This window comes from Macaca thibetana, chromosome 15, assembly GCF_024542745.1.
Source record: "Macaca thibetana thibetana isolate TM-01 chromosome 15, ASM2454274v1, whole genome shotgun sequence".
NCBI lineage: Eukaryota > Metazoa > Chordata > Mammalia > Primates > Cercopithecidae > Macaca > Macaca thibetana.
Genome location: NC_065592.1, coordinates 4,139,655 through 4,165,579, shown reverse-complemented (window position 1 = coordinate 4,165,579; position 25,925 = coordinate 4,139,655). Strand labels below are relative to the sequence as shown.

General features: G+C 60.4%; 2 protein-coding genes across 7 annotated transcripts in view; one reads left to right on the top strand and one right to left on the bottom strand.

The window, feature by feature from the left end:
- MRPL41 (mitochondrial ribosomal protein L41) overlaps positions 1 to 13,646 on the bottom strand; it is a 232,279-nt gene extending 218,633 nt beyond the window's left edge. Inside the window, exon 1 of one of the 2 annotated variants that reach the window (XM_050760441.1) lies at positions 13,643 to 13,646. The gene's annotated coding sequence lies outside the window, so the exon portion shown is untranslated. Of the gene's footprint in view, positions 1 to 12,788; positions 12,793 to 13,642 lie in introns of those variants that run through there. The other variant, XM_050760437.1, reaches the window with a different exon arrangement.
- Positions 1 to 24,235, top strand: part of EXD3 (exonuclease 3'-5' domain containing 3) — a 119,503-nt gene extending 95,268 nt beyond the window's left edge. For all 5 annotated transcript variants that reach the window (XM_050759836.1, XM_050759840.1, XM_050759837.1 and 2 more), the window contains 5 exons: positions 8,272 to 8,325; positions 8,559 to 8,690; positions 21,533 to 21,626; positions 23,484 to 23,522; positions 23,868 to 24,235. In XM_050759836.1, coding sequence (XP_050615793.1) covers positions 8,272 to 8,325; positions 8,559 to 8,690; positions 21,533 to 21,626; positions 23,484 to 23,522; positions 23,868 to 24,181 — 633 coding nt within the window. In that variant the 3' untranslated portion in view covers positions 24,182 to 24,235. The remainder of the gene's footprint in view (positions 1 to 8,271; positions 8,326 to 8,558; positions 8,691 to 21,532; positions 21,627 to 23,483; positions 23,523 to 23,867) is intronic.
- Positions 24,236 to 25,925: the final 1,690 nt, after the last annotated feature.

The following is a 25,925-nucleotide window of genomic DNA, read 5'->3' as shown; positions in this document are numbered from 1 at the left end:
TGCTAAACCACTCCTGAGAAATCATTCCCCGTGATCCAATCACCTCTAGTCACCTCCCGCCAGGCTGCACCTCCAACACTGAGGCTTGCATTTCAAGATGAGATTTGGGCGGGGACACATCCAAACACAGAGCCTTGTAGTGTCAGTCAGGGTTCTCTAGAGGGACAGAACTGATAGGATAGATGTGCATATGAAAGGAAGTTTATTTTATTTTATTTTTTTTGAGGCGGAGTCTCGCTCTGTCGCCCAGGCTGGAGTGCAGTGGCGTGATCTCGGCTCACTGCAAGCTCCACCTCCCGGGTTCACGCCATTCTCCTGCCTCAGCCTCCCGAGTAGCTGGGACTACAGGCACCCGCCGCCACGCCCGGCTAACTTTTTGTATTTTTAGTAGAGACGGGGTTTCACCGTGTTAGCCAGGATGGTCTCGATCTCTTGACCTCATGATCTGCCCGCCTTGGCCTCCCAAAGTGCTGGGATGACAGGCGTGAGCCACTGTGCCCAGCCCATGAAAGGAAGTTTACTAAGGAGAGTTGACTCCCAGGATCACAAGGTGAAGCCTCACAATAGGCCGTCTGCAAGTTGAAGAGCCAGGAAGCCAGTGGTGGATCAGTCCGAGTCCCAAAATCTCAAAAGTTGGGAAGCTGGCAGTGCAGCCTTCAGTCTGTGGCCAAAGGCCCAAGGGCCTCTGGCAAACCACTGGTGTACGTGTAAGAGTCCAAAAGCTGAGGGACTTTGGAGTCTGATGTTCGAGGACAGGAAGCACCCAGCACGGGAGAAAGATGGGGCCGGAAGACTCAGCAAGTTGGCTCTTCCATCTTCTCCTGCCTGCTTTATTCTGGCCGTGCTGGCCGCAGATTAGATGGTGCCTACTGAGGGCGGGTCTGCCTCTCCCAGTCCATGGACTCTGTGAAATGTAGATCCCCTTTGGCAGCACCCTCACAGACACACCCAGGATCAGTACTTTGCATCTTTCAATCCAATCCAGTTGACACTCAGTAGAAACCATCACAAGTGTAATTTGAAGTTGGGTAATGTGATGCCTCCAGATTTGTGTTTTGTTTTTTGGGGTTTTTTTGAGACAGAGTCTCACTCTGTCGCCAGGCTGGAGTGCAGTGGCACAATCTCGGCTCACTGGAACCCCCACCTCCTGGGTTCAAGGGATTTCCCCTGCCTCAGCCTCCGGAGGAGCTGGGACTACAGGCCCCTGCCACCACGCCCGGCTAATTTTTTGTATTTTAGTAAAGATGGAGTTTCACCGTGTTGGCTGGGCTGGTCTCGAACTCCTGACCTTGTGATCCACCCGCCTCAGCCTCCCAGAGTGCTGGGTGTGAGCCACTTCGCCCGGCCTAGGTTCGTTCTTTTTCCTTAGAACTGCTTTGGCTATTCAGGCTCTCTATTGGTTTCATACAAATTTTAGGATTGTTTTTTCTAATGCTGTGAGAAGCGATGTTGGTACTTTGATAGGAATTGCACTTAATCTGTAGATTGCTTTGGGCAGTTTGGTTATTTCACAATATTGATTCCTCCAATTCTTGAGCATGGGATGTATTTCCATTTGTTTGTGTCATTCATGATTTCTTTCAGCAGCATTTTGTAGTTCTCCTTGTAGAGGTCTTTCACCTCCTTGGTTAAGTACATTCGTAGGTTTGTTGTGTGTGTGTGTGTGTGTGTGTGTGTGTGTGTGTGTGTGTGTGTTGTCATTGTGCAGATATTATAAAAGGGATTGAGTTTTTTTTTTCCACATATTTATTTATTTACTTTTATTTTTTTGAGACGGAGTCTCGCCCTGTCGCCCAGGCTGGAGTGCAGTGGCGCCATCTCGGCTCACTGCAACCTCCACCTCCCGGGTTCACGCCATTCTCCTGCCTCAGCCTCCGGGATAGCTGGGATTATAGGCGCCCGCCACCACACCCAGGCTAATTTTTGTATTTTTAGTAGAGACGGGGTTTCACCATGTTATCCAGGCTGGTCTCAAACTCCTGACCTCAAGTGAGCCACCCCCGTGGGCCTCCCAAAGTGCTGGGATTACAGGCGTGAGCCACCGCGCCCGGCCTGAGTTCTTGGTTTCCTTCTCAGCTTGGTCGTTGTGCTACTGATTTGTGCACATTGATTTTGTAACCTGAGACTTGACTGAATTCATTTGTCAAATCAAGGAGTCTTGGAGGAGCCTTTAGGGTGTTCGAGGTATACAGTCACAACATTGGCAAACAGAGATAGTTTGACTTCCTGTTTTCCCATTTGGATGCCCTCTCTTTCTCTCTCTTCCCTGGGAGTGCTGGTCAGGACTTTGAGCACTACGTTGTGAGGGCGGGAGGGTGAGGGGAGGGCAGCCTTCTCTCGTTCCAGCGCTCAGGGGGGCTGTTTTCCGCTTTTCCCCGTTGACTATGATGTTGGCTGCGGGCGTGTCATATATGGCTTTTATTATTTTGAGGTATGTTCCTTCCGTGCCTAGTTGGGTGAGGATTTTTATCATAAAGCAATGCTAGATTTTATCAAATGCTTTTTATGCCTCTATTGAGATGATCATGTCGTTTTTGTTTTTAATTCTGTTTATGTGATGAATCACACATTCTGACTTGCACATGTTGAACCCCCCGAATCCCTGGGATGAAACTCACTCGACCGTGGTGAGTTATCGCTTTAATGTGCTGCTGGATTCTGTTTGCAGGGTCCATTTATCTTTCTTACCTGCTGTCATCTTCCAGAATGTTAACACGATGCTGTTTTTCTTAATTCTGCGCATTAGACATGATCATGTTTCCTTTATGGACTCGACGTCTTTCAGTGTTGATGATGTGTGGACCGTTTATTGCATGGCAGACCTTCCTCTGGGAAATGACGGACTCCTTCTTGTTAATGAATTTTCCTTGTTCTTTAATCGGGGCCATTTTTCCTTTCTAAAAAGCTCTGTTTCCTCTTTCTTGAAGGAGAGTGTTGCTGGGTTTGTACCAGCAGCTCCACAGAACTTTGAAAACCCTCCGCTGCCTTTTGGCTCCATTGTTGCCCTCGAGAAGTTCGCCATCAGTCCTGTGTAGCTCCTGTGTATCGCCGTGTAGCCCTGTGGAGCCCCGTGTAGTCCCTCTGTGGCCTCTCTGTAGTTCCCATGTAGCCCCCTGTAGTTCCCATGTAGCCCCGTGTAGTTCCCATGTAGCCCCGTGTAGTTCCCGTGTAGCCCCGTGTAGTTCCTGTGTAGCCCCGTGTAGTTCCTGTGTAGCCCCGTGTAGTTCCTGTGTAACCCCGTGTAACTCCTGTGTAATCCCACTGTAGTCCCTCTGTGGCCCCTCTGTAGTTCCCATGTAGCCCCGTGTAGTTCCTGTGTAGCCCCGTGTAGTTCCTGTGTAGCCCCGTGTAGTTCCTGTGTAGCCCCGTGTAGCCCTCTGTAGCCCCACTGTAGTCCCTCTGTAGCCCCTCTGTAGTTCCCATGTAACCCTGTGTAGTTCCCATGTAGCCCCATGTAGTTCCTGTGTAACCCCATGTAGCTCCTGTATAGCCCCACTGTAGTCCCTCTGTGTAGCCCTGCTGTAGTTCCCATGTTGCCCCGTGTAGTTCCTGTGTAGCCCTGTGTAGTTCCCATGTAGCCCTGTGTAGTTCCTGTGTAGCCCTGTGTAGCCCCGTGTTGCCCTGTGTAGTTCCCATGTAGCCCCGTGTAGTTCCTGTGTAGCCCTGTGTAGCCCCGTGTTGCCCTGTGTAGTTCCCATGTAGCCCCGTGTAGTTCCTGTGTAACCCCATGTAGCTCCTGTGTAACCCCACTGTAGTCCCTCTGTGGCCCCTCTGGAGTTCCCATGTTGCCTCGTGTAGTTCCCGTGTAGCCCCATGTAGTTCCCGTGTAGCCCTGTGTAGTTCCTGTATAACTAGTCTGTTTCTTCCCTTTGACCCTTGTTTCCTTTTGTCCTGTATATTTACTTTATTTACCAGTTGTGTTTGTTTTTACTTTTGTTTTTTATTCATCATGTAGGTGTTTTTACTCATCATATTGGTGTATATTTGTTATCACCACAAAGTAGCTACTTGCTGTGTCAGTTTTTTTCTTCCTTTTTTGTGGTAAAACATACATAACACGAAATTGACCATTTTAACCATTTTTAAGTGTGCAGTTCAGTGGCATTAGCACACTCACTATATCATATATCCATCACCACCACCTCTTTCCAGAACTCGGTATCATCCCAAACAAAGACACCGTACCAGCCGGGCGCGGTGGCTCACGCCTGGAATCCTAGCACTTTGGGAGGCCGAGACGGGCGGATCACGAGGTCAGGAGATCGAGACCATCCTGGCTAACATGGTGAAACCCCGTCTCTATTAAAAATAAAAATTAAAAAAAATTAGCCGGGCGTGGTGGTGGGCGCCTGTAGTCCCAGCTACTTGGGAGGCTGAGGCAGGAGAATGGCGTGAACCCGGGAGGCGGAGCTTGCCGTGAGCCGCGATCACGCCACTGCACTCCAGCCTGGGCGACAGAGCAAGACTCCATCTCAAAGCAACAACAACAACGACGACTCTGAGCCAATAGTTATCTCCCCTCCCCTCCCTCTAGCCCTGGTGGCCACTGTTCCACTTTCTGCCTCTATGAATTGACCTGTCCTAGGTACCTCGTAGACGTGGAATCATATAGTATCCGCCCATTTGCGTCTGGCGTCTTCCACTCGGCATGTCGTGAGGGTCTATCTGTGCCATAGCCTGTGTCTGAACGTCCTTCCTTTCTGAGGCTGGATGACGTTCCGTTGCGGGATGGACATGTTTTGTTTCCATTCGTCTGTGGATGGGCCCCAGGTTGCTTCCCTCTTCTGGTTATTCTGAATGTGGCTGCTGCGAACACGGATGGATAAGGATGTACTTGAGCTCCTGCTTTCAGTTTTTTGCATTTACAGCTAAAAGTGAAACTGCTGAATCCTCTTCGGACTCTGTGTTTAACGTCTTGAGGAACCATCACACTGTTTTCCACAGCGGCCGCACTGTTTACCTTCCCACCAGTGACGCATGAGGGTTCAGTTTATCCACATCCCACCAACATTATTTCCCCTTTTTTTTTTTTTTGTAAAAGCCATCCTAATGGGTGTGATGTCTCACTGTGGTTTTTATTTGCGTTTCGCTAATGACGAATGATGCTGAGCATCTTTTCACGCGCTTATTGGCCACGCGTATATCTTTGAAGAAGTGTCTATTCAAGTCCTCTGTCGACTTTTTTTTTTCTTTTTGAGATAAGGTCTCACTTTGTTACCCAGGCTGGAGTGCAATGGCACGATCACAGCTCACAGCAGCCTCAGCCTCCCAGGCTCAGACCATCCTCCTGCCTAGGCCTCCCAAAGTGTTGGGATTACAGGCGTGAGCCACCGCGCCCCGCCCTTCCGTTTTTAAACTGGATTATTTACTTTTCTGTTGTTGAATTATGGGGTTCCTCCTATACTCTGGATATCAACCCCTGGCCAGATACGTGATTTGCAAATACCAACGTCTCCACCCTGTGGTGTTTTACTCCTCCAGAGTGTCCTAGGCGCACATTTCACTATAATGAGGGTCCAGTCACTCCAGTGTTTCTTTTGCTGCCTTTGCTACGGTGTCATATCGAAGAAATCCTGGCCAAATACAGTGCCAGAAAGTGGTCCCTGTGTCTTCTTCTAAGAATCTTCTTTTTTTTTTTTTTTGAGATAGGGTTTCTTTGTAGCCCAGGCTGGAGTGCGGTGGCGTGAACACAGCCCACTGCAGCCTTGACCTCCCGGCTCAGGTGATCATCGCATGTTGACCTCCTAAGAAGCTGGGACTACAGGCACACCTGCCTAGTTTTTTTATTTTTTGTAGAGATGGGGTTTCGCTATGTTGCCCAGGCTGGTCTAGAACTCCTGGACTCAAGCGATCTGCCCATCGCAGCCTCCCAAAGTGCTGGGATTACAGGCACGAGCCACCTTGCCCAGCCTCTTGTAAGAGTTTTATAGTATTAGCTCTGATGTTTTTGAGTTGGTCTTGCACTCTTAAAGATAACTAATGATAGGCCGGGCGCGGTGGCTCAAGCCTGTAATCCCAGCACTTTGGGAGGCCGAGACGGGTGGATCATGAGGTCAGGAGATCGAAACCATCCTGGCTAACACGGTGAAACCCCGTCTCTACTAAAAAATACAAAAAACTAGCCGGGCGAGGTGGTGGGCGCCTGTAGTCCCAGCTACTTGGGAGGCTGAGGCAGGAGAATGGCGTAAACCCGGGATGCGGAGCTTGCAGTCAGCTGAGATCCGGCCACTGCACTCCAGCCTGGGCGACAGAGCAAGACTCCATCTCAAAAAAAAAAAAAAAAAAAAAAAAAAAAAAAAAAAAAAAAAAAAAAAAGATGACTAATGATTTGGCTGGGCATGGTGGTTCACACCTGTAATCCCAGCACTTTAGCAGGCCAAGGCAGACGGATCACCTGAGGTCAGGAGTTTGAGACCAGCCTGGCCACCATGGCGAAACCCCATCTCTACTAAAAATACAAAAATTAGCTGGGTGTGGTGGTGGGTGCCTGTAATCCCGGCTACTTGGGAGGCTGAGGCACAAGAATCGCTTGAACCTGGGAGGAGGATGTTGCAACGAGCCGAGATTGTGCGCTCCAGCCTGGGCGACAGAGTGAGATTCCATCTCAAAAAAAAACCCAAAAAACAAATTAATGATTTTAAGGAACCATTCTGAACGCATAGAAAGGTGTCTGTGTCCTCCGCCGCACCTCTGTTCCCTCACTGGCACGTTGCCTCCCTGTGGTGCGGGAGCCCCGCTGGCTCCTGAGTCCTCGGATGTGACACTTGGCTCTTGGATCACTATTGCCTTCTGCAGGGTCTAGAGGCTCCGGCCTCATTGTCTGCATTTCTGCCTTAGATGTGGAATCAGTCATTTCTCCAAAAAGCTCGGGCTCCTTTTAGTGTAAAATGTAGAAACCAGTGTTGGGTACAGGCACTCCCGGTGACGGGATTGGGTCTTGTCTCTAGACCTTTGCAGTGGACTGTGCGGAAATACACTTTAAAAAATATATATAACATACATCGGCCGGGCGCGGTGGCTCAAGCCTGTAATCCCAGCACTTTGGGAAGCCGAGACGGGCGGATCACGAGGCCAGGAGATCGAGAGACGATCCCGGCTAACACGGTGAAACCCCGTCTCTACTAAAAAATACAAAAAAATTAGCCGGGCGAGGTGGCGGGCGCCTGTAGTCCCAGCTACTCGGGAGGCTGAGGCAGGAGAACGGCGTAAACCCGGGAGGCGGAGCTTGCAGTGAGCTGAGATCCGGCCACTGCACTCCAGCCTGGGTGACAGAGCAAGACTCCGTCTCAAAAAAAAAAAAAAAAAAAAAAAAAAAAAAACCATACATCAGAAATTCATACTGAAGCTTTCTATTCAGAGCTGGAGTTTTCTTGTAAGCTTAATATCCTTACTTTTAATTTTTATCTCCTTTGTCGGCTGAAAACTCTCATACTCACAAAATCAGCAAAATAGTCCGTCTGTTTTATGCCACAGTTCATACACAGCTTTGGAAGAGCCGCGTCGACACCGACAGTCACCCATAGTATCGTCACTGCAGGGTTTTCTTCATTTTTATTTTTATTTTTTTGTTTAAGACAGAGTCTCGCTCTGTCGCCCAGGCTGGAGTGCAGTGGCACGATCTCGGCTCACTGCAAGCTCCACCTCCCGGGTTCACGCCTTTCTCCTGCCTCAGCCTCCCGAGTAGCTGGGACTACAGGCGCCCGCCACCTCACCCGGCTAGTTTTTTTGTATTTTTAGTAGAGACGGGGTTTCACCATGTTAACCAGGATGGTCTCGATCGCCTGACCTCGTGATCTGCCCACCTCGGCCTCCCAAAGGGCTGGGATTACAGGCGTGAGCCACCGCGCCCAGCCGGTTTTCTTCATTTTTGATGTGTAGTTGGCTCCCTAGGAGCTAGGGGCAAGTTACAGTGTTTTCAAATCTCCAGAGTCTCTTGGAATACCTCTGTGTGTGTTTTATTTATTTCATTTTCTTCTGCTTTTGAGGGATGGCTTTTTAAATTCAATTTTGTTTGTAATTATGAAAAACAAATGTTTGCATGGTGCCAGGATTAAATCTGTACAATGAGGCAACACCCAGGACCTGGGCTGCAGGTGTCTGAGGGCCAGCAGGGCTCCTCACCACCCAGACCCCAGGCAGAGGCCATCCTGGAGGACAAAGGGGGCCTGGTGCACGGCCAGGATCTGGGGAGCTAGGGGGCGGCGAGCAGAGGCGGCCCAGTCCAGGAGCACGGAGCTGCCCCCTCACCCACTGGTCGCCCCTCCCACACAGGTCGCCAGGCAGGAGGGGAGGATCATCCTGACATCGGGGCAGCCATTCCACAAGGTGAGTGTCCCACAGATGAGCTCAGTGGCCCTGAGCCCCATCTTCCCAAGCCCCTAGCCCCTCGGCCACCCCCACCTCAGGATCAGCTTGCCATGGGGCCGGCCCCCAGTGCCTCTGCCGTACCCCTGGTGGGCCAAGAGAAGGCTCCTGCCTCATCCTGGTGGAGATGGGCTGGGCCTGGGCAGGTGCTGGGCTCTGCACTGCCCTTCAGTAGCCGAACCATGTCTTTGCAGCTCCGGGCCCAGGTCGGGGCTGGGCGCTGCTTCTCAGTCGACTGCTCCCTGAAGGCCCAGCAGCAGGCTAAGGCTGTGCTCAAGCATTTCAATGTGCGCGTCACCCACGCAGACATCTTCAGCCGCTGCCAGGTGGGTCCTGCGCGCCCCGTCCTACCTCGGGCTGGCACAAGATCCAGAGCTACGGGGGTGTCCAGGGAGGTGGGCCCCCCAGACAGTGGCGGACGGCAGAAGCACCTGCCACACCCTCTGCTCTGCTCATGGGAGCCAGGACCACGAGCAACCCTGTTGCTCCCACCTCCACCCAGACATGCCTTGGGGGGCTGCTGCAGTCCAGGGTGAGGCGCCGGCGGAGCGTCCCTGCTGGGTCCGGGGTGAGGCGCCGGCGGAGAGTCCCTAGTGCAGGCCGGCATGGCCACGGGGACAGCTCCGATCAGGCACTGGTTGGGATTTGGGGAATTCCCTCCAGCTCCCATGGGGTTTCTGAAAGGAATCGAGAGAAATTGTGGAAGCCTCTTCGGGCTGGGCGGGTCCCACTTTCCAAAGGCAACACACAGCACAGCCTGCGTCTGCTTGGTGACGTCCAGCAAGGTCTGGGCAACAGAACCCCTGAGTGGGAACTGCCGCACCTCGGTGGAGAGCCATGGGAGGCCGGTGGGGGCACCAAAGCCCAGCTCACCTCTCTCCCTCCTCTCCTGTCCCCAGTGGGGGACTGAGCTAAGCCACCTGCCCAGGGCTGCACTGTCCAAGCCTGCCGTGCCCCACACCGACTGGCTTGAGCCCACTGGGTACCTGGGCATGGCCAGGCTGAGGGGGAGCTGATGCCGCCTTTTGCCCGTCCATGCCAGGTGCCGGGGGTCTCCGTGGGCAACACGGGAGCAGGGGGACTGTGGACTGTGCTGGCTCTCGGCAGCTCCTGGTGGAGGGTACGGGCTGCTTCCAGAACGTTCCGGAGTTAGGGCCACATCAATATTCCGCCCAGAGCAGCAGGTCGGGGCTGCTCCACCACGCTCAGTTTTGTTTCCTGGGGTTTTTTGGGGGTGACGGAGTCTCACTCCATCACCTAGGCTGCAGTGTAGTGGTGCAGTCTCAGTTCACTGCAGCCTCTGTCTGCCAGGTTCAAGCGATTCTCCCACCTCAGGCTCCTGACTAGCTGGGATTACAGGCGCCCACCACCATGGGTGGCTAATTTTTGTATTTTTGTAGAGATGGGGTTTCACCATGTTGGTCAGGCTGGTCTTGAACTCCTGACCTCAGGTGATCCTCCTGCCTCAGCCTCCCAAAGTGCTGGGATTACAGGCCTGAGTAATCCCAGCCTCCCAAGCCCAATTTTGGGGGGAGGTTTTGGGACTCCCTCATGGAGGGAGATCCCCTCATGGAGGCCACTGCCAGGGTCCCTGCTGGCGCCTGGGCTGGGCAGGGAGGGGCCCTGAGCTCAGCTCCACCCATGGTCCTCAGGGGCACCCACCTGGCTGAGCAGGGACAGATGCAGGCCTGGGCCTTCTGCTACCGCCCTTCTGCCCCTACAGCTTCAGGCTGGGCCAGCGGGGACTGATGCAGGAAGGAAAGAGGGAAAGCTCTGGCTCGGATCTGCAGCCGGCCGGTCACCTGAACACACAGGCCCCTGGACCTCCCACTGCCCCTGGCCTGGGGTGCAGTCTGACCCTCTGACCCCACGGCTCTGCCTCAGGTGGCAAGGAAGTGTGCTCCAGGGGCCTCTCCTTCAGCCTTGGGCTCCAGGGGCAGCAGGAACCGCGTCCGCTGCCTCTCTTTGTCTGTGCTCAGGCCGGCAAGCGCTGTAAAGACCCCAGGATGTCCGGGACGCCTGGGGAGGCATGTTAATGAGCTGTTCAGAATCGGCTGCTGCATTTTCTTGAGAAAACAGGAAGTTGGGTCGCTGGGAGGAAACCCCTGCTGGAGCCCTGGGCAGCCGGGTGCTGGGGAGCGCCCCTGAGGACCCAGGCCAGGCGCAGAGGGGCCGCCAAGCCCTGCATGGAGAAGGGCGTCCAGGGTGTGAGGCAGAAGGGCGGACTTTGGCCTGGCGGAGCGGATGGGATGGGGGGCTACAGAGACTGAGCAGGTGGGGGCCGCCCTGTCCCATGTCCGCCCTGCCTCTTTGCTGGCTACTGGCAGCTCTAGGCTGCTGATGCCACTCTGCCACTCACACCCTGCAGCCTCCAGGGTGCCCCTGCTGTGGCAAGCAGGAGCGCCAGGCCCAGGGGGACTGCAGGCAGAGCAGGCCTGGGAGGGGCTAAGGCCAGAGCTGCACTTCCGTTGGGGGCCAGCAAGCGTCCAGGCCAGAGAGGGCAGCGCCAGCCGCCCAGGACCAAGGCATTGAGGGAGGGAGCATCTGGGTCTCAGAGACTTCAAACAGCCGGCGGGGAGTTCCGCCTGGAGGGTACCCTAAGCCCTGGCTGCAGCCCCAGGCAGCGACCTGCCACCTGTGGCAACCCCTCTGTGTGGGGGCAGGATGTGGGAAAGGGGCGGGTGAGCTGCCTTGGCCCCACGGACTGCACAGCCGGGGGCCCTGCGGATACATGCGTCTCTGTGTGTGCATATCCCATGGATGCTGGGTGGTGCACTGTGAGGAGAGAACCATGCGTTCCCCCTGCCCGCCCCAGCCTGGGAGCAGAGCATATGCTGGCAGCCACACCAGAGCCCGAACCCCCGGTGCAGGGCTGGCAGGGGAGAGGGTGCTGGTCCGTGCAGAGCCCCATGTGTATGGGCCACATGTCGCGTCAGGTGGGAGCCCAGGTGGGAGGGAGGCGCGTCAGGGCTGGGGACCCTGCTGGGCCCTAGCAGGGAGCCCTTGGGCAGGTGACAGAGAGCTGTTGGCAGAGGGGCCCCCTGTGCACAAGGGTCCCGCAGGGCCAGCGTGATGGGGCCAGGAGGGCAAGAAAGGGGTCTCTGAGAAGCTGAGATATCTACATTTGAACCTGGCCTTCCAGGTCACCAGGTAGGGTGGGAGAATGGAGTTTGCTTTGCACAAGTGCCTCAGCCGGCTGGTGGCCCAATGCCTGCAGCCCGGGCTCCCACGTGCACACCTGCCTCCTTGGCTCTGGAGTCCCCAGAGGAGCTCAGAGCCTGGAGGGCCAGGGCCCCAGGCCACATGTCCATGATGACCATGTGCTCTAGAAAGTTCTTCCTAGGGCTGGGCAGGCTCAGGCCACGTTCCCACCACCCACTCCAACAGCACTGCAGCCTCAGTGCTCCCAGCTGAACCCTGGGAGCTTGGCCTGAGTGGGCAGCTGGGAACACCACTGGTCGGCCACCCCACACACTGGCTGCCCCATCCCCACCCCAGAGGCGAAGGGAGGCCCATCCTCAGGGCCAAAGAGGTAGGCACGGGCAAAACAATGGAGGCCAGGCCCAGGGACCACGCAGGCCCAGCTCCATGCAACTGCAGACCCTGGCCCTGCCCCCGAGGCCACCGTGCAGGGCTGGGCTGGCTATGACCCATCCGGACACCAGAGGGCTGCTGGCCATCACCAGCCAGCAGAGAGCGGCACGCTCAGGCTGACGCAGCAGCAGAGATCGGCGAGATTGGCCTTTCGCCCTGGAGCTGCCCACGGGGCCTGGCTCTGGCCTCGGTCACAGGATCTGAGGCTCACAGCCTCCGATGTCCCCCAGCTCCGGCCAGAACTGGCCACCTCCCTGGAGAGCGCCTGCCGCCGGGCTGACTTTCCATTTTCTTCTTCCTTCTGCTATTTTGGTGCCGTTCCCGGAGGGAAGGCCCACTCAACATGCAGGGTTCCCAGAGCGAGGCTGGGGTGCTGTCTGGGTGGCGCGGTGGGCACACAGCAGGGAGTGAGCAACGGCATGCGTGATTGAGCCCAAAGCTGGGCCAGGGCCTGGTCAGGGGTCTGTGGCCACCGCCGGCCCCACCACTCAGCAGGGACCCCGAGCGGTGGGACTCCTGGGTGCTGGGGTTGCTGGTGCCGGCTTTCTGGTAGCATCTGCCCACGCGTGCCCTTGAGTCAGGCAGGGAGGGGCTCCCCTCGAGCGAGGATGGCCCACCGGCCCACCCACAGGAGCCACAGGGGCCGTAGGTCTCAAGTAGAGGGCGGGGCCGTGCCCTCTGGGGCAGGGTGGGGATGGGGAACATTCCCAGTGCCGTCTACCATGGGAAAATATTTTATCAAAGAAGCTAGAGCTTAAAAAAAAAAACCCTCACCATGAACCCCTGACATGGCCAGGCATACCATCTATTTTTACTGTCCCCAGTCCCCACCCCCCCTAGCATGGTTGGGGAGCGGGCTGCAGCCCCCACAGGGACACGTCCTGAAACAGTGGCGTCAGCCCCTCAGAAGCGGGCATCCCAGGAGGCTGTGGTGACCCCTGCCTCCAAGGGCTCCCGGGCAGAGCTGGCCATTGTTGGGGGGGTGAGGGGGGTGAGGGGGGTGCGGCAGCCGGGTCCCAGCTCATGGGCGCCTGGGAAGCCCTGCAGTGCTGGGCAGGGACCCTGGGGAGGGTGGTCCAAGAGGGGGTTCTCGCGGAGGGGACGGAGTGGGCCGCAGGGCGGCTGCCCCCAGCATTCACACTCAGCACCTGGAGCCTGCCCTGACGGGCTTCAGAGCCCAGACCCAAGATCCAGCCTGGGGGCCCCAATGCTGCCCACTCCTGCCATGGGCCTGGAGACCCTCACATTCTCTGTGCTCAGCTGATGGACAGAGGGACAGACAGGAAGAGGTGCAGCAGACCCCACCCCTCCCAGGCTCCGTCCGCCTCAGCCTAGACCCCATTCCCACGCTCGGCACCCCCATGTCACACAGGCACGCAGGGTACAGAAGGACCTCCTCCCTGCTCACAAGGTGGCGGGAGGGGCCCAGCCCCAGAGCTCTGGAGGAAGACGGGCCCTCCAGCCAGGGAGTGGAACTGCAGGGCAAGTTTCAGTAGCTGGTGGGCCTAGCACGACCCCCAGGCTGGGGACAAACAGAGGATGACGGCACCTGAGGGGACTTAGTGCAGCCCCCAGGGCTGACAGGAGGGTGGTCAGCCAGGAGCCCAGCCGGTTCCCCCAGGAGGCCACCCACACCACCTCCCCACAGCCTTGTGGGCTGGGGACCCTCCAGAAGGCCCCAGTGCCCCCTCGTCCCTCCCTTTCTTAGCAGCCTTCCAGAAAAGCCGTGGGTCTCAGTCAGAGCCCAGCCTGGGTTCCCAAGAGATGGCCCCTGGGGATAGAGGACCTGGACCCACCGACCTGTAGACCACAGGTTCCTGAGGCAGTGCCTGAGGACTAGAGGGCCATGCAGCACACCGAGGCCCCACCGCCCCTCCTCAGGTGGCCCCTGGGCCTGGCTCCTGCAGCCCCACTCTCCACTCAGCCTGGATGGATGGGGTGGGCAGGCTGGCCTCGGGGTGTCAGGGTGCACACAGGAGGGACCGGCCATGGCCAGGTTCAAGGAAGGGAGTCCTGGGGAGATCCTCAGGGTGACAAGGTAGGGTCTGTGTCCGTTGGCCACATTTCTCCCACCAGACAGGAGAGGCCCTGGGCGGGCTGGCAGGTGCGCTCCTGGGGCTGCCTCCCCAGGCTGCCGCTACAGAGGCAGGGCTGCCTCTCCTGAGCCTCAGCCTCCTCACAGGCCAGCTGGGGTCTCCTGACCCTTCCCTTCCCATCCTTCCAGGCCCACCAGGCTCAGAGAATGACCTGGGCCGCCCTGTCAGGCTGAGCAGGAGAGCTGCCCCCTGCACCCCTGCACCTCATGACATAGGTTTGCTGAGGTGGGGAGAGGAGAAGGAGTCCCTGCCCAGCTCCCCGACTCTGAAGATCCCACAACGTGCCCCTCCCACATCGAGCTCCCCTGGAAGGACCGGAGCAGGGTGGGCTGAACGGGCCACTCCCCTTCCATCCAGGCAGGCCCGTCACACCCAGGCCCCCGCGCGGGGCGTGGCTCCCAGGCGCTAGCAGCCCAGGCGGCTCCCACCGGCTCCCACCGCGGCCTCCTCTTAGACTCGTCCCCCAGCGGCTCTGCCCTGCCCAGCCCGGGGCCCTCGCCCCACTCTGCTGTCCGCCGGCCGCTGCAGCCTGGAGCAGCCTCCATCTCCCCCTGGCCTGCCAGGCCCCAGCTTAGATGTCGCTTCCTCCAGGAAGTCCCCCAGTCGATGGCGGGACCATCACCGCTCCTGGAGAGAGTATTCGGGCCCTGTCTCCCGGACACTGGGAGCTACGAGGGTCGGCCCAGGGCCGCTTGGGGCGGGTTCAGGGCCTGCCACCTGCTGCCGGGCCCGGCCCCATTGGTTGGAACGGGCACGCCCGGGGCGCGCGGGCTCACCCCCTTCTGTGGGCGGGGAGCTGAGTCCCCCAGCGACCCCGCGGTCCCTGGGAAGGAGGAGGTCTCGGCCCCCCCACGCGCCCCTGCGACCCTGGACGGGCGGGCGGGCGGGGTCCCCCAGGCAGGCGCGGGAAGGCCGCGGGCGGGCGGCCGTTTGCTTTTGAATCTCCGCCGGGCGCCCTGAGTGGCCGTTTCAAAGGCCGGCCGCGGGGGCGGGGGCCGTTCCCAGGCGCGCCCCGCCCTCCGCCGCCCCTCCTCCCACTTTCCCACGCGGCCCGGCCCGGCGGGTTCTCACGGCCGCCGCCCCTCCCCCGTCTGGGAAAGCCAGCGCGCCGCGCCCCGCCGAGGCTGGGGGGGCCGGGGGAGGGGACGAGAGCTGGGGGGCAAGGGGGGAGGGGAAGCTCTGGAGCCCCGGGCAGGGGGAGAAGGGGGACTCTCCTTGGGAGGCTCGGAGACAGGAGGGGGCTACAGCGAGGGGGATGGGGGAGCTGCCACCTCCCGGGATGGGGACGATGTGGGGGCGCCCCGGAGCCCCTGGAGAGAGCCCGAGGCCCAGGGCACGGTGTCGGGAGCCTGCGTGGCCGGCTTCTGTTTGGTTTGACCCGAGGCAGGTGGGAGCGCTCGGGTCTGGGCGGGGAGTGGAGTCTGGGACTCCCGACCGTTTTTATTCCTCCTGCCTGCCCAGGGCAGGCCAGGGGATCTGACAAACAGGCGCTTGCTAAGGAGAATTTCAGAAAACGATCATTTTTTCATATAAAAACGTATCCTGCGCTTGATCTGAAATTCATGCACCGGGGCTTTGTGTCCTGCAGCCCCTTCCCCCGGGTGGGCGCTGACCATCCCATGTGAGTGGGAGACCCAGTGCCAGGCCCTGTGGCTCACCCCCAGCCCTCCTGGACGGGGTCAACCAGGGGCCCCCAAGTGTGCTGGAACAAGGGACACACCCTGAGGGGTGCCGGACGCCTTGGGCTGGGACCACAGGCTTCAGAGCTGCCAGTGGCTCAGGGCTCACACACGTGGTCTTTTGGGCGGTGGGGGTGCAGGCTGGGAGGAGGTGGGCAAAGACAGCCAAGCCCCAGGCCTGGACACCAAGATCGGGGGGCACAGGGTGGGGTGGCCTTCCTTCAGGGCCTAGGCCTGAAAGCCTGGTCAGGGGGTGCCCAGGGAAAGGCTGGGGCCCCTCACGGGAACCTGGTCTGGGGTGACCTGTGCAGAGGGGTGCTGGGCCAAGGATGGCAAGGTGCCGGATGGGGACCCCACTGCCAGGTGCCAGCCCCCACCCCGCTAAGCAAGCCTTGGGGGCAGCCCGGTGGGCCAGGCAGGGCCGGTGGCTCCAGGCGGCACATTCCGAGGCAGCTGCAGGAAGTAGAGACCCTGACACAGGTGGCCGCGTGTCCTCCGTGTCCACACAGTGACACAGGCAGTAACACGCTTCCTGGTTCACACCCTGACACCCAGCCGTACGCAGACGCCCCATCCCTGGTGCTTATGAGAGACGTCTCCAAGCACACGAGGGGCTGGCTGTCGCGCACGTGTGCCTAGACCCGGCCTCTGGAGACTCACGTGCCCTTTCACTCCTCTCCCACACTCAGGGCCCTGACTTTTGGGGGCTCTGGGGTGAGGGCTGTGGGCCCAGTTGTCCCGACCCCCGGGGACCCTCTCACCGCCGACACTGCCCGAGGCCCATCCCCCACGCTGTCTGTGGAGACATTGTCCTGGCCACACAAAGGGGACGGGGCAGTGGCTGGGTGGGGGAGGGGCTGGGGCTCGTGGGAACTGCCCTTCCAGGGCCCTGGGGGCAGGGGGACAAGGGGCAAGGGGGCAGGGGCGAGGCCTCTCCAGGGCTGCCATCCTCAGTCACAGGCTCCAGACACTCCCGGGACATTAGGGCGGGGGTCACCGAGGGGGTGGTTACCAGCTTGCTTCAAGGGGATGGACTGGGTTTTAAAAGCTTCCCAAAAGACGGCCGCTATCCCTGGCTGCACACACCTCCCCAGGGGCCTGGGGCTCGGCCTTCCGTCCACCCCAGCGCTGTCTCCAGTGGAAAGTCAGTGCCGGGGCTGGCCAGGTTCTTTTGGCAAGCTCACAGCTCCCTTCTCTCTGAGGAGGCTCACAGGGCCATAGCAGGGGACAGTGTCGGGTCACCTTTGGGGCGGGCAGCCCAGGGCTGCAAGGCACTCTGGGGACAGCGTGGGAAGATGAGGTGTGGGCCAGACCCAGGCCTCAGCGGGCAGGTTGGCGCCGGATTGCTTCTTCCTGGGTCGCTGGCTCACCCTGTCCAGCAAGGTGTCAGGCCCACACCCCAGGCCCCACCATCTGTTGGGCAGCTCTAGGGGAGGTCAGAGTGCACGGCTGACCTGGGGGCCTCAGGACCCGCCCAGGGGCTTGCCAGGGACCAAATGTGCAACACCCACCCTGGGACGGCACACTGGCGACCCCCACCAGCACCCCTCTTCCCGATGTGGGGATCTCAGCACACAGCCCTTGCCATGCAGAGGCCTGTCCAAGGAAGGTGCTGGGTGCCCTTCCGCGTGGCAGGTAGTGGGACGGAGTGAGATTTTATCTTTGCTCTTTCATGCTTTGCCATTTTCCCAGTTCTAAATGAGCAGAAATGTCCTGTTGCTTCAGAATGTGCTCCTGCACCCCCATCGCCCTGCCTGGTGGCCTTAGGCCTTGACTCCTCCTGGACCTGCCTGCAGGGTTGGAAATCCCAGGTTGGCATCTCCTGCAGGAGTTCCAGCCAGGCCAGGCCCCAGCCCGACGGACCCCACCTCCCACACCCACCATGGGGCCCAGAGGGAGGAGTGCAGGAAACAGGCCGGGGCTGAGGTTACAACAAGCTTGCTCTTTGCTCAGAAACAGGAGGCCCCAAAGAGGCCCCTGCCACCCTCACCCGCTCACCTCACCTTCTCAGGGGGTCAGTGTCTAGCTGGGCTTGGGCACAGAGCAGAAACCCCTCAGGTCAGATCACCCAAGGACCTGGGATCATTCCCAGCCTGGTGGTGGAACCTGAGCTCCACTGGGCCGGGAGGGCAGGGGCTGTGGGAATCCCCAGGGTGGCCAGCATGCAGGAGGGATGCTCAGGTCAACTCGGCCCAGGCCCAGCAGACATCCGGCCCAGTCTCTTGGAGGAGCAGAGCTCCCTTCCCAGGCTCCCAACCCAGCAGGCCACTGCCTGCTGCCCTGCACCCCAGGACACAGGTTCCCCACGTGCTCTGGCCCTGGCAGGTCCCGGGCTCATGTCTTGCCTGCCTCTTTCCCTCAACCCCCTACTTGTCAAGACCCAAGACCTCAGGGGTGTGTGGGGCCAGGGGTGTTGTGTGCAGGGGCTGTGTGCAGCTGCCCAGCCCTGTCTGCCTGGGAGCGCCCAGTCCTCCCTCACCACACCTGTGCCCCAGCCACCTATTGCTTGGGATGCATAGGCTGGCACACCTGCAGGCCTGCAGCCTGGGGCAGTGGGTGTGACCCCTGCACCCAAGTGGGCACCAGGTCAGGTGGGCACCAGGTCAGGTGGGCACCAGGTACTGCTGAAGGCACCTTCTGCGGCCCAGCTCTGGCTCCTTCAGCTGTGGTCACTCCCTTGGTAGTGGGGCTGGGAATTGGGCCCACTCGTGGCTGTGGCTCCCAGCTTTGATGCTCAGAGCCCCCAAACACCCTGGGAACAGACCCCTCAAGCCCTCCTAGCTGCCCACCCCACCCCTAACACATCTTGGCCTCTGCCTTGGTCCTGGGTGCACGTCCCCAGACGGCCAGCTCTGGGGCAGTGGCTGACCAGCTCTTTCCCTCACTCCTCCTTGGGCCCGGAGAGGAGAGGGCCCTGGAGGGTGGACATCCACTCAGACCCACCTGGCTGTGGGTCCATAGGCCTCAACATTCCCAGGATAGCCTGGCTGGTGGCCCGGTCCCCAGGAGGCAGCCACACACCCACGGGCTCATGGCCCGGCCCGCACGGTCCTGGGCGGAAGTGCCCTGTGTCAGGGCTGGTACAGCACTGTTGGCACCTAGTGGCTGAGGAGCGTGGGAACCAGGCACACGGGGGATCCTGGGCAGGTAGCTGGGAGCCTTCCCAGCCAGTCCTGCCCCCCATTCGCCTGGGCCCTCCCACCCCTCCCTCCCAGTGAGGTTCTGGGGGCGGCAGCTGCCTGCCCTTGGGCTCTCAGACAGGGGGGAGGGGTGGAGGTGTGCAGGCACCCCGCTGTGCTGCTCTGGGCCCCCAGCCTTGGCCTCTGCTCAGGGTCCCTGTCAGGCCCCACTCGTCTCTGCCCAGATCCGACGGCACCCTGGAGTGGGCGTCTGTGTGTCCCACGCTGATGGAGGGAGGTGGCGTGAGAACCCTGGCATGGGGTCCTGGCCCGCCAAGTGCCCTGCGACTGAGGAAGCCCTCAGAAGCCCCTTTTCTTCAAAATGGGAGGGCAGAGGCTCTCAGAGCCCGAGTGCTGGGGGACGGGCCTCAGGGTATCAGGCAGGTGGGCTCAGGTGGACAATCACTGTCTGAAGGCCAGACGTGTGCTGGGCCACCAGCTCCACTCACAAGGGCAGAGCCACAGCCTCCCTCAGCCCATGGCGGCCACCCGCCCAGGGCAGTCAGTCCAGCAAGGGCTGCTGGCCCTGGAGTGGACAGATGGACAGGGAGGCCCTCAGTGCCAGGCCCCCCTGTGGCTGGGGAGCCCAGGGCCAAGGGCGGGCGCAGCAAGCGGGCCCAGAACCGGCTTTTCCAGCCCTGGCCGGGGCAGGGCCTCCCAGGGCCTTGTGGGTGACAACAAGGCCCACAGCGGGCAGCAGCCGTGGGAAAACCAGCACCGGTGGTTCCCGAGGGTTGGGCCAGGCCCTCACTGACGGCACCCGGTGACTCAGCACGAGCTGGCTGGCCACGCCCAGGCGTGCGCACCTGGCCCAGGTCCTGGGAAGGCCGCAGACCCCATGTGGAGGACTTGGGGGCGTGGGGAGCCCATCCCGCCCTGCTGCACCCTCGCTGCCCCTCCCACACCCACTGGCACTGTCCCTGCCGGTGGCCTGCACAGTGCAGAGTGGGGCTCTGTGGAGGGCAGACCACCTGCTTGTTCTCAGCCCTTCCCAGCCAGACCTGCAGCCAGGGCTCTCCACCTGCACACCTGCCCAGGAAGCCCGCTGGGCCCAGAGACCGGGGCACAGGACCTGCCATCATGGCACAAGGAGCTTCCTGGTGGGAGAGATGGGAGCTAGGGGAAGAGGAAGGGAGGGTCCTGTCTCCCTAGCCCACCCTGGGCCTCCTAGCAGAAGAGCCCCACCTGTCCACCACCTCCAGCCTCCGGCCTCTGAACTGGTGGGGGCTACAATGCTGGAAGCAGGTAGTGCAGCCTCCTACTGTCGAAAGGCCCAGGGGAAGAGAGCATGTGGGACAGGGCCAGTGCCCCCAACATGGCCACACCCGGAGGCTCCAGGGGCCTCGAGGCCACCTGCCTGCGGCAGCCATGTCATCCGGGGCTCACCCAAAGCCCCTGCATGGGGAGGGGTCCTGGAATAGCCATGTGACCATGGATCTCGGCCTCCTCTTCCCTGCTCCCCCGTACAGGTGGCCTGGGAGCCCCACCTCCTCCCCAGGGTGCTCTGACATCAGAAGGGCTGTGACGGGAAGGCCACACCTTCACAGGACCTGCGGGTGCCTGCCTGGGACCTGGCTCTCAGTGGGCACCCAGCCCCCTCCTGGTGTTGCCTGGGGAGTCCTAGGGATTCGACCCATCTCCTTGTCCAGGAAGTGACCACTGGGAAGGCGGTGCACCCCCCTCCAAGTCATGACTTGGGGTGTAAGCTGGTCCCGGCCTCCCCGCCCCCGCCCCCAGCATCACAGTAAGCCTGGCAGATTGGTCATATTCAGAAACCACCCAGAGGGGCTGGGTGTGGCACATACCTGGAATCCTAGCACTTTGGGAAAGCCAGGAGGTGATCACTTGAGCCCAGGAGTTCAAGACCAGCCTGGGCAACACAGTGAGACCTCATCTCTACAAAACATACAAAAGTTAGCTGAGTATGGTGGTGTGCTACTCAGGAGGCTGATGTGGGAAGCTCATTTGAGCCCTGGGGTTTCTGGCTGCAGTGAGCTGTGATTGTGCCACTACACTCCAGCCTGGGTGACAGTGAGACCCCATCTCAAAAAAAAAAAAAAAAAAAAAAAAACGGTGCAGGCACGGGGGCCCGTTGTGTGCCCTGGACAAGGCACAAAGTAGTTTTGCTCCAGCCCCCCGCCACTTTCAAGGCCACACCCGCCCCAAGGCAGTGGCAGGCACAGGTATCACAGAGAAATGTGGATGCGGAAATGGACAGGTCAAGGGTTGGGGCGACTATGAGGCTGCCCACGCTGACCCTTTAAGGCTGGACCATGTGTCCAACACCCCAGCTGAGGTGGCCCGGAGGGGACCCAGGCCTGGTTCTGCCCTCGAGGTTTCTGGGATTGGAGAGGGTAGCTGGGCAGAGAGTTCCACAAGTTCTCAAAAAACAGAAGAGGCTTCCCAGGGCCCACGAGAAGCCAGCGCAGTCAGGGAGGGCTTCCAGGAGGCAGTGTGGCCTGAACCCCACAGAACTATGCGTGGGGACAGGAGGGGACCCATTATCTGTCTCTGTGAAACCCCATGGCCAGACCCAAAGCTTCAAGGAACAAGCACAGGGCTGGAATAGGGGCACCTGGAGAAGCCCCCCCCGGGCCTCAGCACCCCCTCTGGCCCCCAGGCCTGCAACTGTGACCAGTACCTGAAGGTCTCCAGGGACATGATGAAGCAGCTCATGTGGCTCAGCAGCCACCAGGAGGGGCCCAGGAGCTCAGGTGAGTGCGTCAGGGTCAGGCACTGGGTCTGTGGGGCCTGGGATGGGTTGACCTGCTGGGGTAGCCAGGGAAAGGGGCCTGTCCTGTCCAGCACTGAGCTTCCTCAGATAAGGGTGGCAGCCAGGTGACAACAGGTGGAAAAAGCACAGCGAGGGTCAGGTGCCCACATGGCCTCTGCTCCCTTCTGTGCGGTGGCAGACCAGGAGATCAGGACACCAGGGCCCTAGGCGACCCTCTGGAGTGGCGTGCACCTCCTTCTCTCTGCTGGGCCCAGGCACGCGGTGCGCGCGCGCGCACACACACACACGCGCACACACACGTGCAGCAGCCCATTTCCCTGCCTGTGAAACTAGACAGAGGGCTTCTTTCTCTCCCTGTGGAGGGTGCAGGCCACCCAAGGACTTTGCAGTTTTAGATCTGCACCAGGGCTGGAACTATGCCCCACCGCCCCGCACTGTTAGAACTGCCGGCCCCCACCCTCAGGAGGGAGGCGCCCCAGGGAGGGAGTGGAGGGTGCTGCTCCTGGTCATCCTCAGTCAGGGGCGGGCACGGGGACTAAGAGAATGGAGGTGGATAGAAAGGGGTTAGTCCAGGCCGGGCGCGGTGGCTCACATCTGTAATCCCAGCACTTTGGGAGGCCGAGGTGGGCGGATCACGAGGTCAGGAGATCGAGACCATCCTGGCTGAAATGGTGAAACCCCGTCTCTACTAAAAATACAAAAAAATTAGCCGAGCATGGTGGCGGACGCCTGTAGTCCCCGGTACTCGGGAGGCTGAGGCAGGAGAATGGCGTGAACCCGGGAGGCGGAGCTTGCAGTGAGCTGAGATCGCACCACTGACTCCAACCTGGCGACAGAGCGAGACTCTGTCTCAAAAATAAAAAATTAAAAAAAAAAAGGGTCAGTCCAAGTTCAGGGTAGGAGGACGGGGAGCAACCAACCGTCACCCCAGGCAGCCAGCAGAGCACACCCCGGAGAGTGAGGCCGGAGGTAGCCTCCAACCTCAGGCCCCGACGCTCGCAAAGGCACACTCAGGCCAGAGCCCCAGCACATGACGGCACACACGCCGCCCCAGGGTGGTGGGCAACACCCGGATGGGCTGACAGGTGTCACACGGACTGTAGGGTAAGAGCTGGGGCCAGCCAGGGAGGGGTGAGGCAGGGAGGCCAGATGAGGGTCATGGCCTCCTGCGCTTCAAGGAGGAGCTGGGGCTGGGGTTGGGGCCTCGTGCATTCATCCCCGGCTGTAGCTGATCCGGAGCCATCTGTAGAGAAATGCTTGCTGAGCAAATTACGAGGGTCAACAGGAGCAGGGCAGACGCTTCTCCCACCTGCTGGCCAGTGTTCCCTCGGCCGTCGTGCACTCAGCCCTGCAGTGACCCCTGGGTGGATACCGGCCCTGCCTGCCCTGGGCTCTCACTGGGGACTGGGGGGCCTCCAACAGACCCTGAGCCTGGCAGTCCTGGGCCCTGCCCACCCGCCCGCCCTTGCGCTGGCTGATTTCGAAATTCACCACTGGCAGTGGGTTTATCTGCTCATCGCTGCCCCCGCCCCCGCTTGCCGGTTCTCAGGCCCCCAAGAGCCCTAATCAGCAGATCTCACGCCTAGAACATGTTTCCCAGGGACCTTTGAGCCCCAAGACCTTTCTGAGGTGTGAGTTCCCAAGGGAGGGGACCAGGCCGGTACCACAGCTCCTTGGCCCCCTGCCCTCTGCCATCTTCGAAGGCTGGGGTGTGCGTGAAGAGGCCGCACACCATGAGGTCACCGTGCTCAGCCACATGGCTGCGTCGTGGACCCTGGTGGCTGCCAAGCCCCATCCCTAGGACAGTCCCAGACCAGTTTTCATCCTTGACTGACAGGTGACAAGACCACCCTGAGCCAGGAGGTGCAGGAGCCAGGTGAGCCCTGGGACCGCCCACTAAGGACACAGCTGCTTCTCCACGGGCCCGACTTGCCCCAGAATGGGGGACTTGGGTCCCGGCCGGACAGAGGGGGCTCTCTGGGGGCTCTGTGGGGTTCTTGGGGGCCCTAGGGCCCACAAGGTGAGGGGTGGGGTCCCTCGATAGGAGAATTGGGCACAGAGGAGGAAGTGGAGGAGGCAAGGTCAGCAGATAGGTAGCAAGAGGAGCTGCTGAGGAGTGAGCATGGGCTCAGCGTGGGCCGCCAACTGGGCCACCCTGGGAGCAGCCTGGGGGCCGTGCCCGAAGGCTGAGAGCTCAGGGAGTCCACTTCTATCTGTCCAGGCCCAGGCCCAGAGGCGGCCCCTGGGGGCTGCACCTATGACCGTCCCTGCCGCTGGCTGCAGGCAGCTGACCTGCGGGCGGAGACACCGGACATGCTGACCAATGGCACCCGGCTGCAGCTGGCAGGGGTCCCGGTGGGCGTGCTGAGGACACCCGGCCTGCGGCACTTCTACTGCTGCACGCGCTGTGGAAAGGTCTTCTGGGATGGCTCCCACCTGGATCGTGTTGCCACCCACTTCCGAGACGTCCTGGAGAGCGCCCCCAGCCCCCGTGAGCCGAGCCCAGCCCCCAGCCCGGCCAGCAGCCCCTTCTGAGGACAACCAGACAATAAACATGGAAAGTGCCTGACTGCTGGGGCCACGGCCGTGGACTTGCTCACATGTTTCATGCTCGCCCCACAAACCCCTCGTGGGCCCCTCTTTGTGCCAGCAAGCGCCGGGAACACCGAGGCGGGGTCCCAACCCGAGCAGCTGTCGGGAGAAGACGAGGGTTTCCAGATGGTCAGGATGCTGGGACCTCTAGCCCGGTGGGACCCACGAGGTCTCTCCATCACCCCCGTCAGGGCTGTGTGGTCCCTGTGGGAGAATGGCAGCCACAGCCCCACTAGAGGCACCTGGGCAGCCAGCCACGGCCAGGGCTCTGCATGCGTGGGCACCAACGTCTCCGTCCTCACAGCTGTCTGAACGTAGCTGCTGCTGCCCTTGTCTGGGAGGAGGCTGAGGCCCAGGCAGCCACTGCTGCCCACCCTGAGGGTCCGAGGGTGCTCTGCCAGGGGGAGCAGGGAGGGCAGGGGGCCCCAGAGGTGGGAGAGGAGGACGAGCCCAGGGAGGGGCCATCCCAGGAATGTGCCCCCTCCCATCACCCACATCCCTTTCCTCTGCTTCCTGCCTGGAGCGGAAATCAGCTCAGATTTGGCCGAGGAGTCGGGCGGAAGCCTCGGGCAGCAGGGTCCTGGGGGCTGGGGAGAAGTAGCTGCCTCTGCCCAGAGTAAGGAGCAGGTTTCGGGTGCGAAGGCCTTGGGCATCCCTGGACTGGCCCAGCCAGGACCTCCCTGTGGGTTCCCGGCCACACCAGGGCTGGCCACTGCCCCTGGGTACCCCTAGGGACTGCAGCCCAGCCCCTTTAGTCTCCAGCAACCCCGGCAGGGGTGTCATGTCACAGATGGGGAGGGTGAGGCTGAGACGGGGAGGGCCTGGCCTGTGTCAGAGCCAACTGTCCGGTTTTGACCTGCCCCCTTGACCTGCTGGGCAGCCGCAGGGCCTGAGCCTGTCAGGTGGGGGCATCAGGGTGAGAGAGCAGGACCCCAGGAAAGGGTCAGGGCCTTCTGGGACTGGGATCTGCTTCCGGGAGGGGCACCCCAGCTCCACATCCTGTCCTGAGGAGGCAGCCCCTGACCGAACTCCTTCCGCCTGGCAGGGTTTATGAGGGAGTGGCTGAGGGCACCCACCCTCCACCCGGCCTGGCTTCGTCCTGGAGACACTGCTCCCAGCACAGGCCTGAGTGCTGCTGTTGGCTCTCGGCAGAGGCAGGCAAAGCAGTGCAGAGGCCGCAAGGAGACAGAAACCACGCATCCTCCGTCCTTCCTGGCTGGCTCTGCCTCTGCCCACCATGGCCGTGCTGCGCCATATGTTTCCCGCCTCCACACGTCCCTCACTACCCAGCACAGGCTCGGCCTGGTTCTGCGGCGTCCATCCCAGACCCAGGCTTTGGTGGGGGTGAGGCTGTCTGCTCAGTCCCCACCCCAGGCCAGGTGCTGGAATCTAGCCTCGGTCACTGGGGGTCAGCACCCATCAGGCTGCTTCCCAGGCTAGGGGATAGACACCAGGCTGACCGGCTGGCTGAGGCTGCCAGTGCCAGGCCATGCCCTGAGCGGCCATTCCTGGTGGGCAGGAGCCACCGGTTGCAGGGATTGTCTGTGGCAGTTCCTGCCCGGGCGTCCTTCCTCCGCTGCGGCCTGTGCTGGCCCGGGCTGAGTGTTTGTTATTTGATCTCGATCCTCTCAGCCCTTCTACCAGGTGTCTGGGCTGCTGGGAAGAAACACTCTCCTCTTTCCCACGC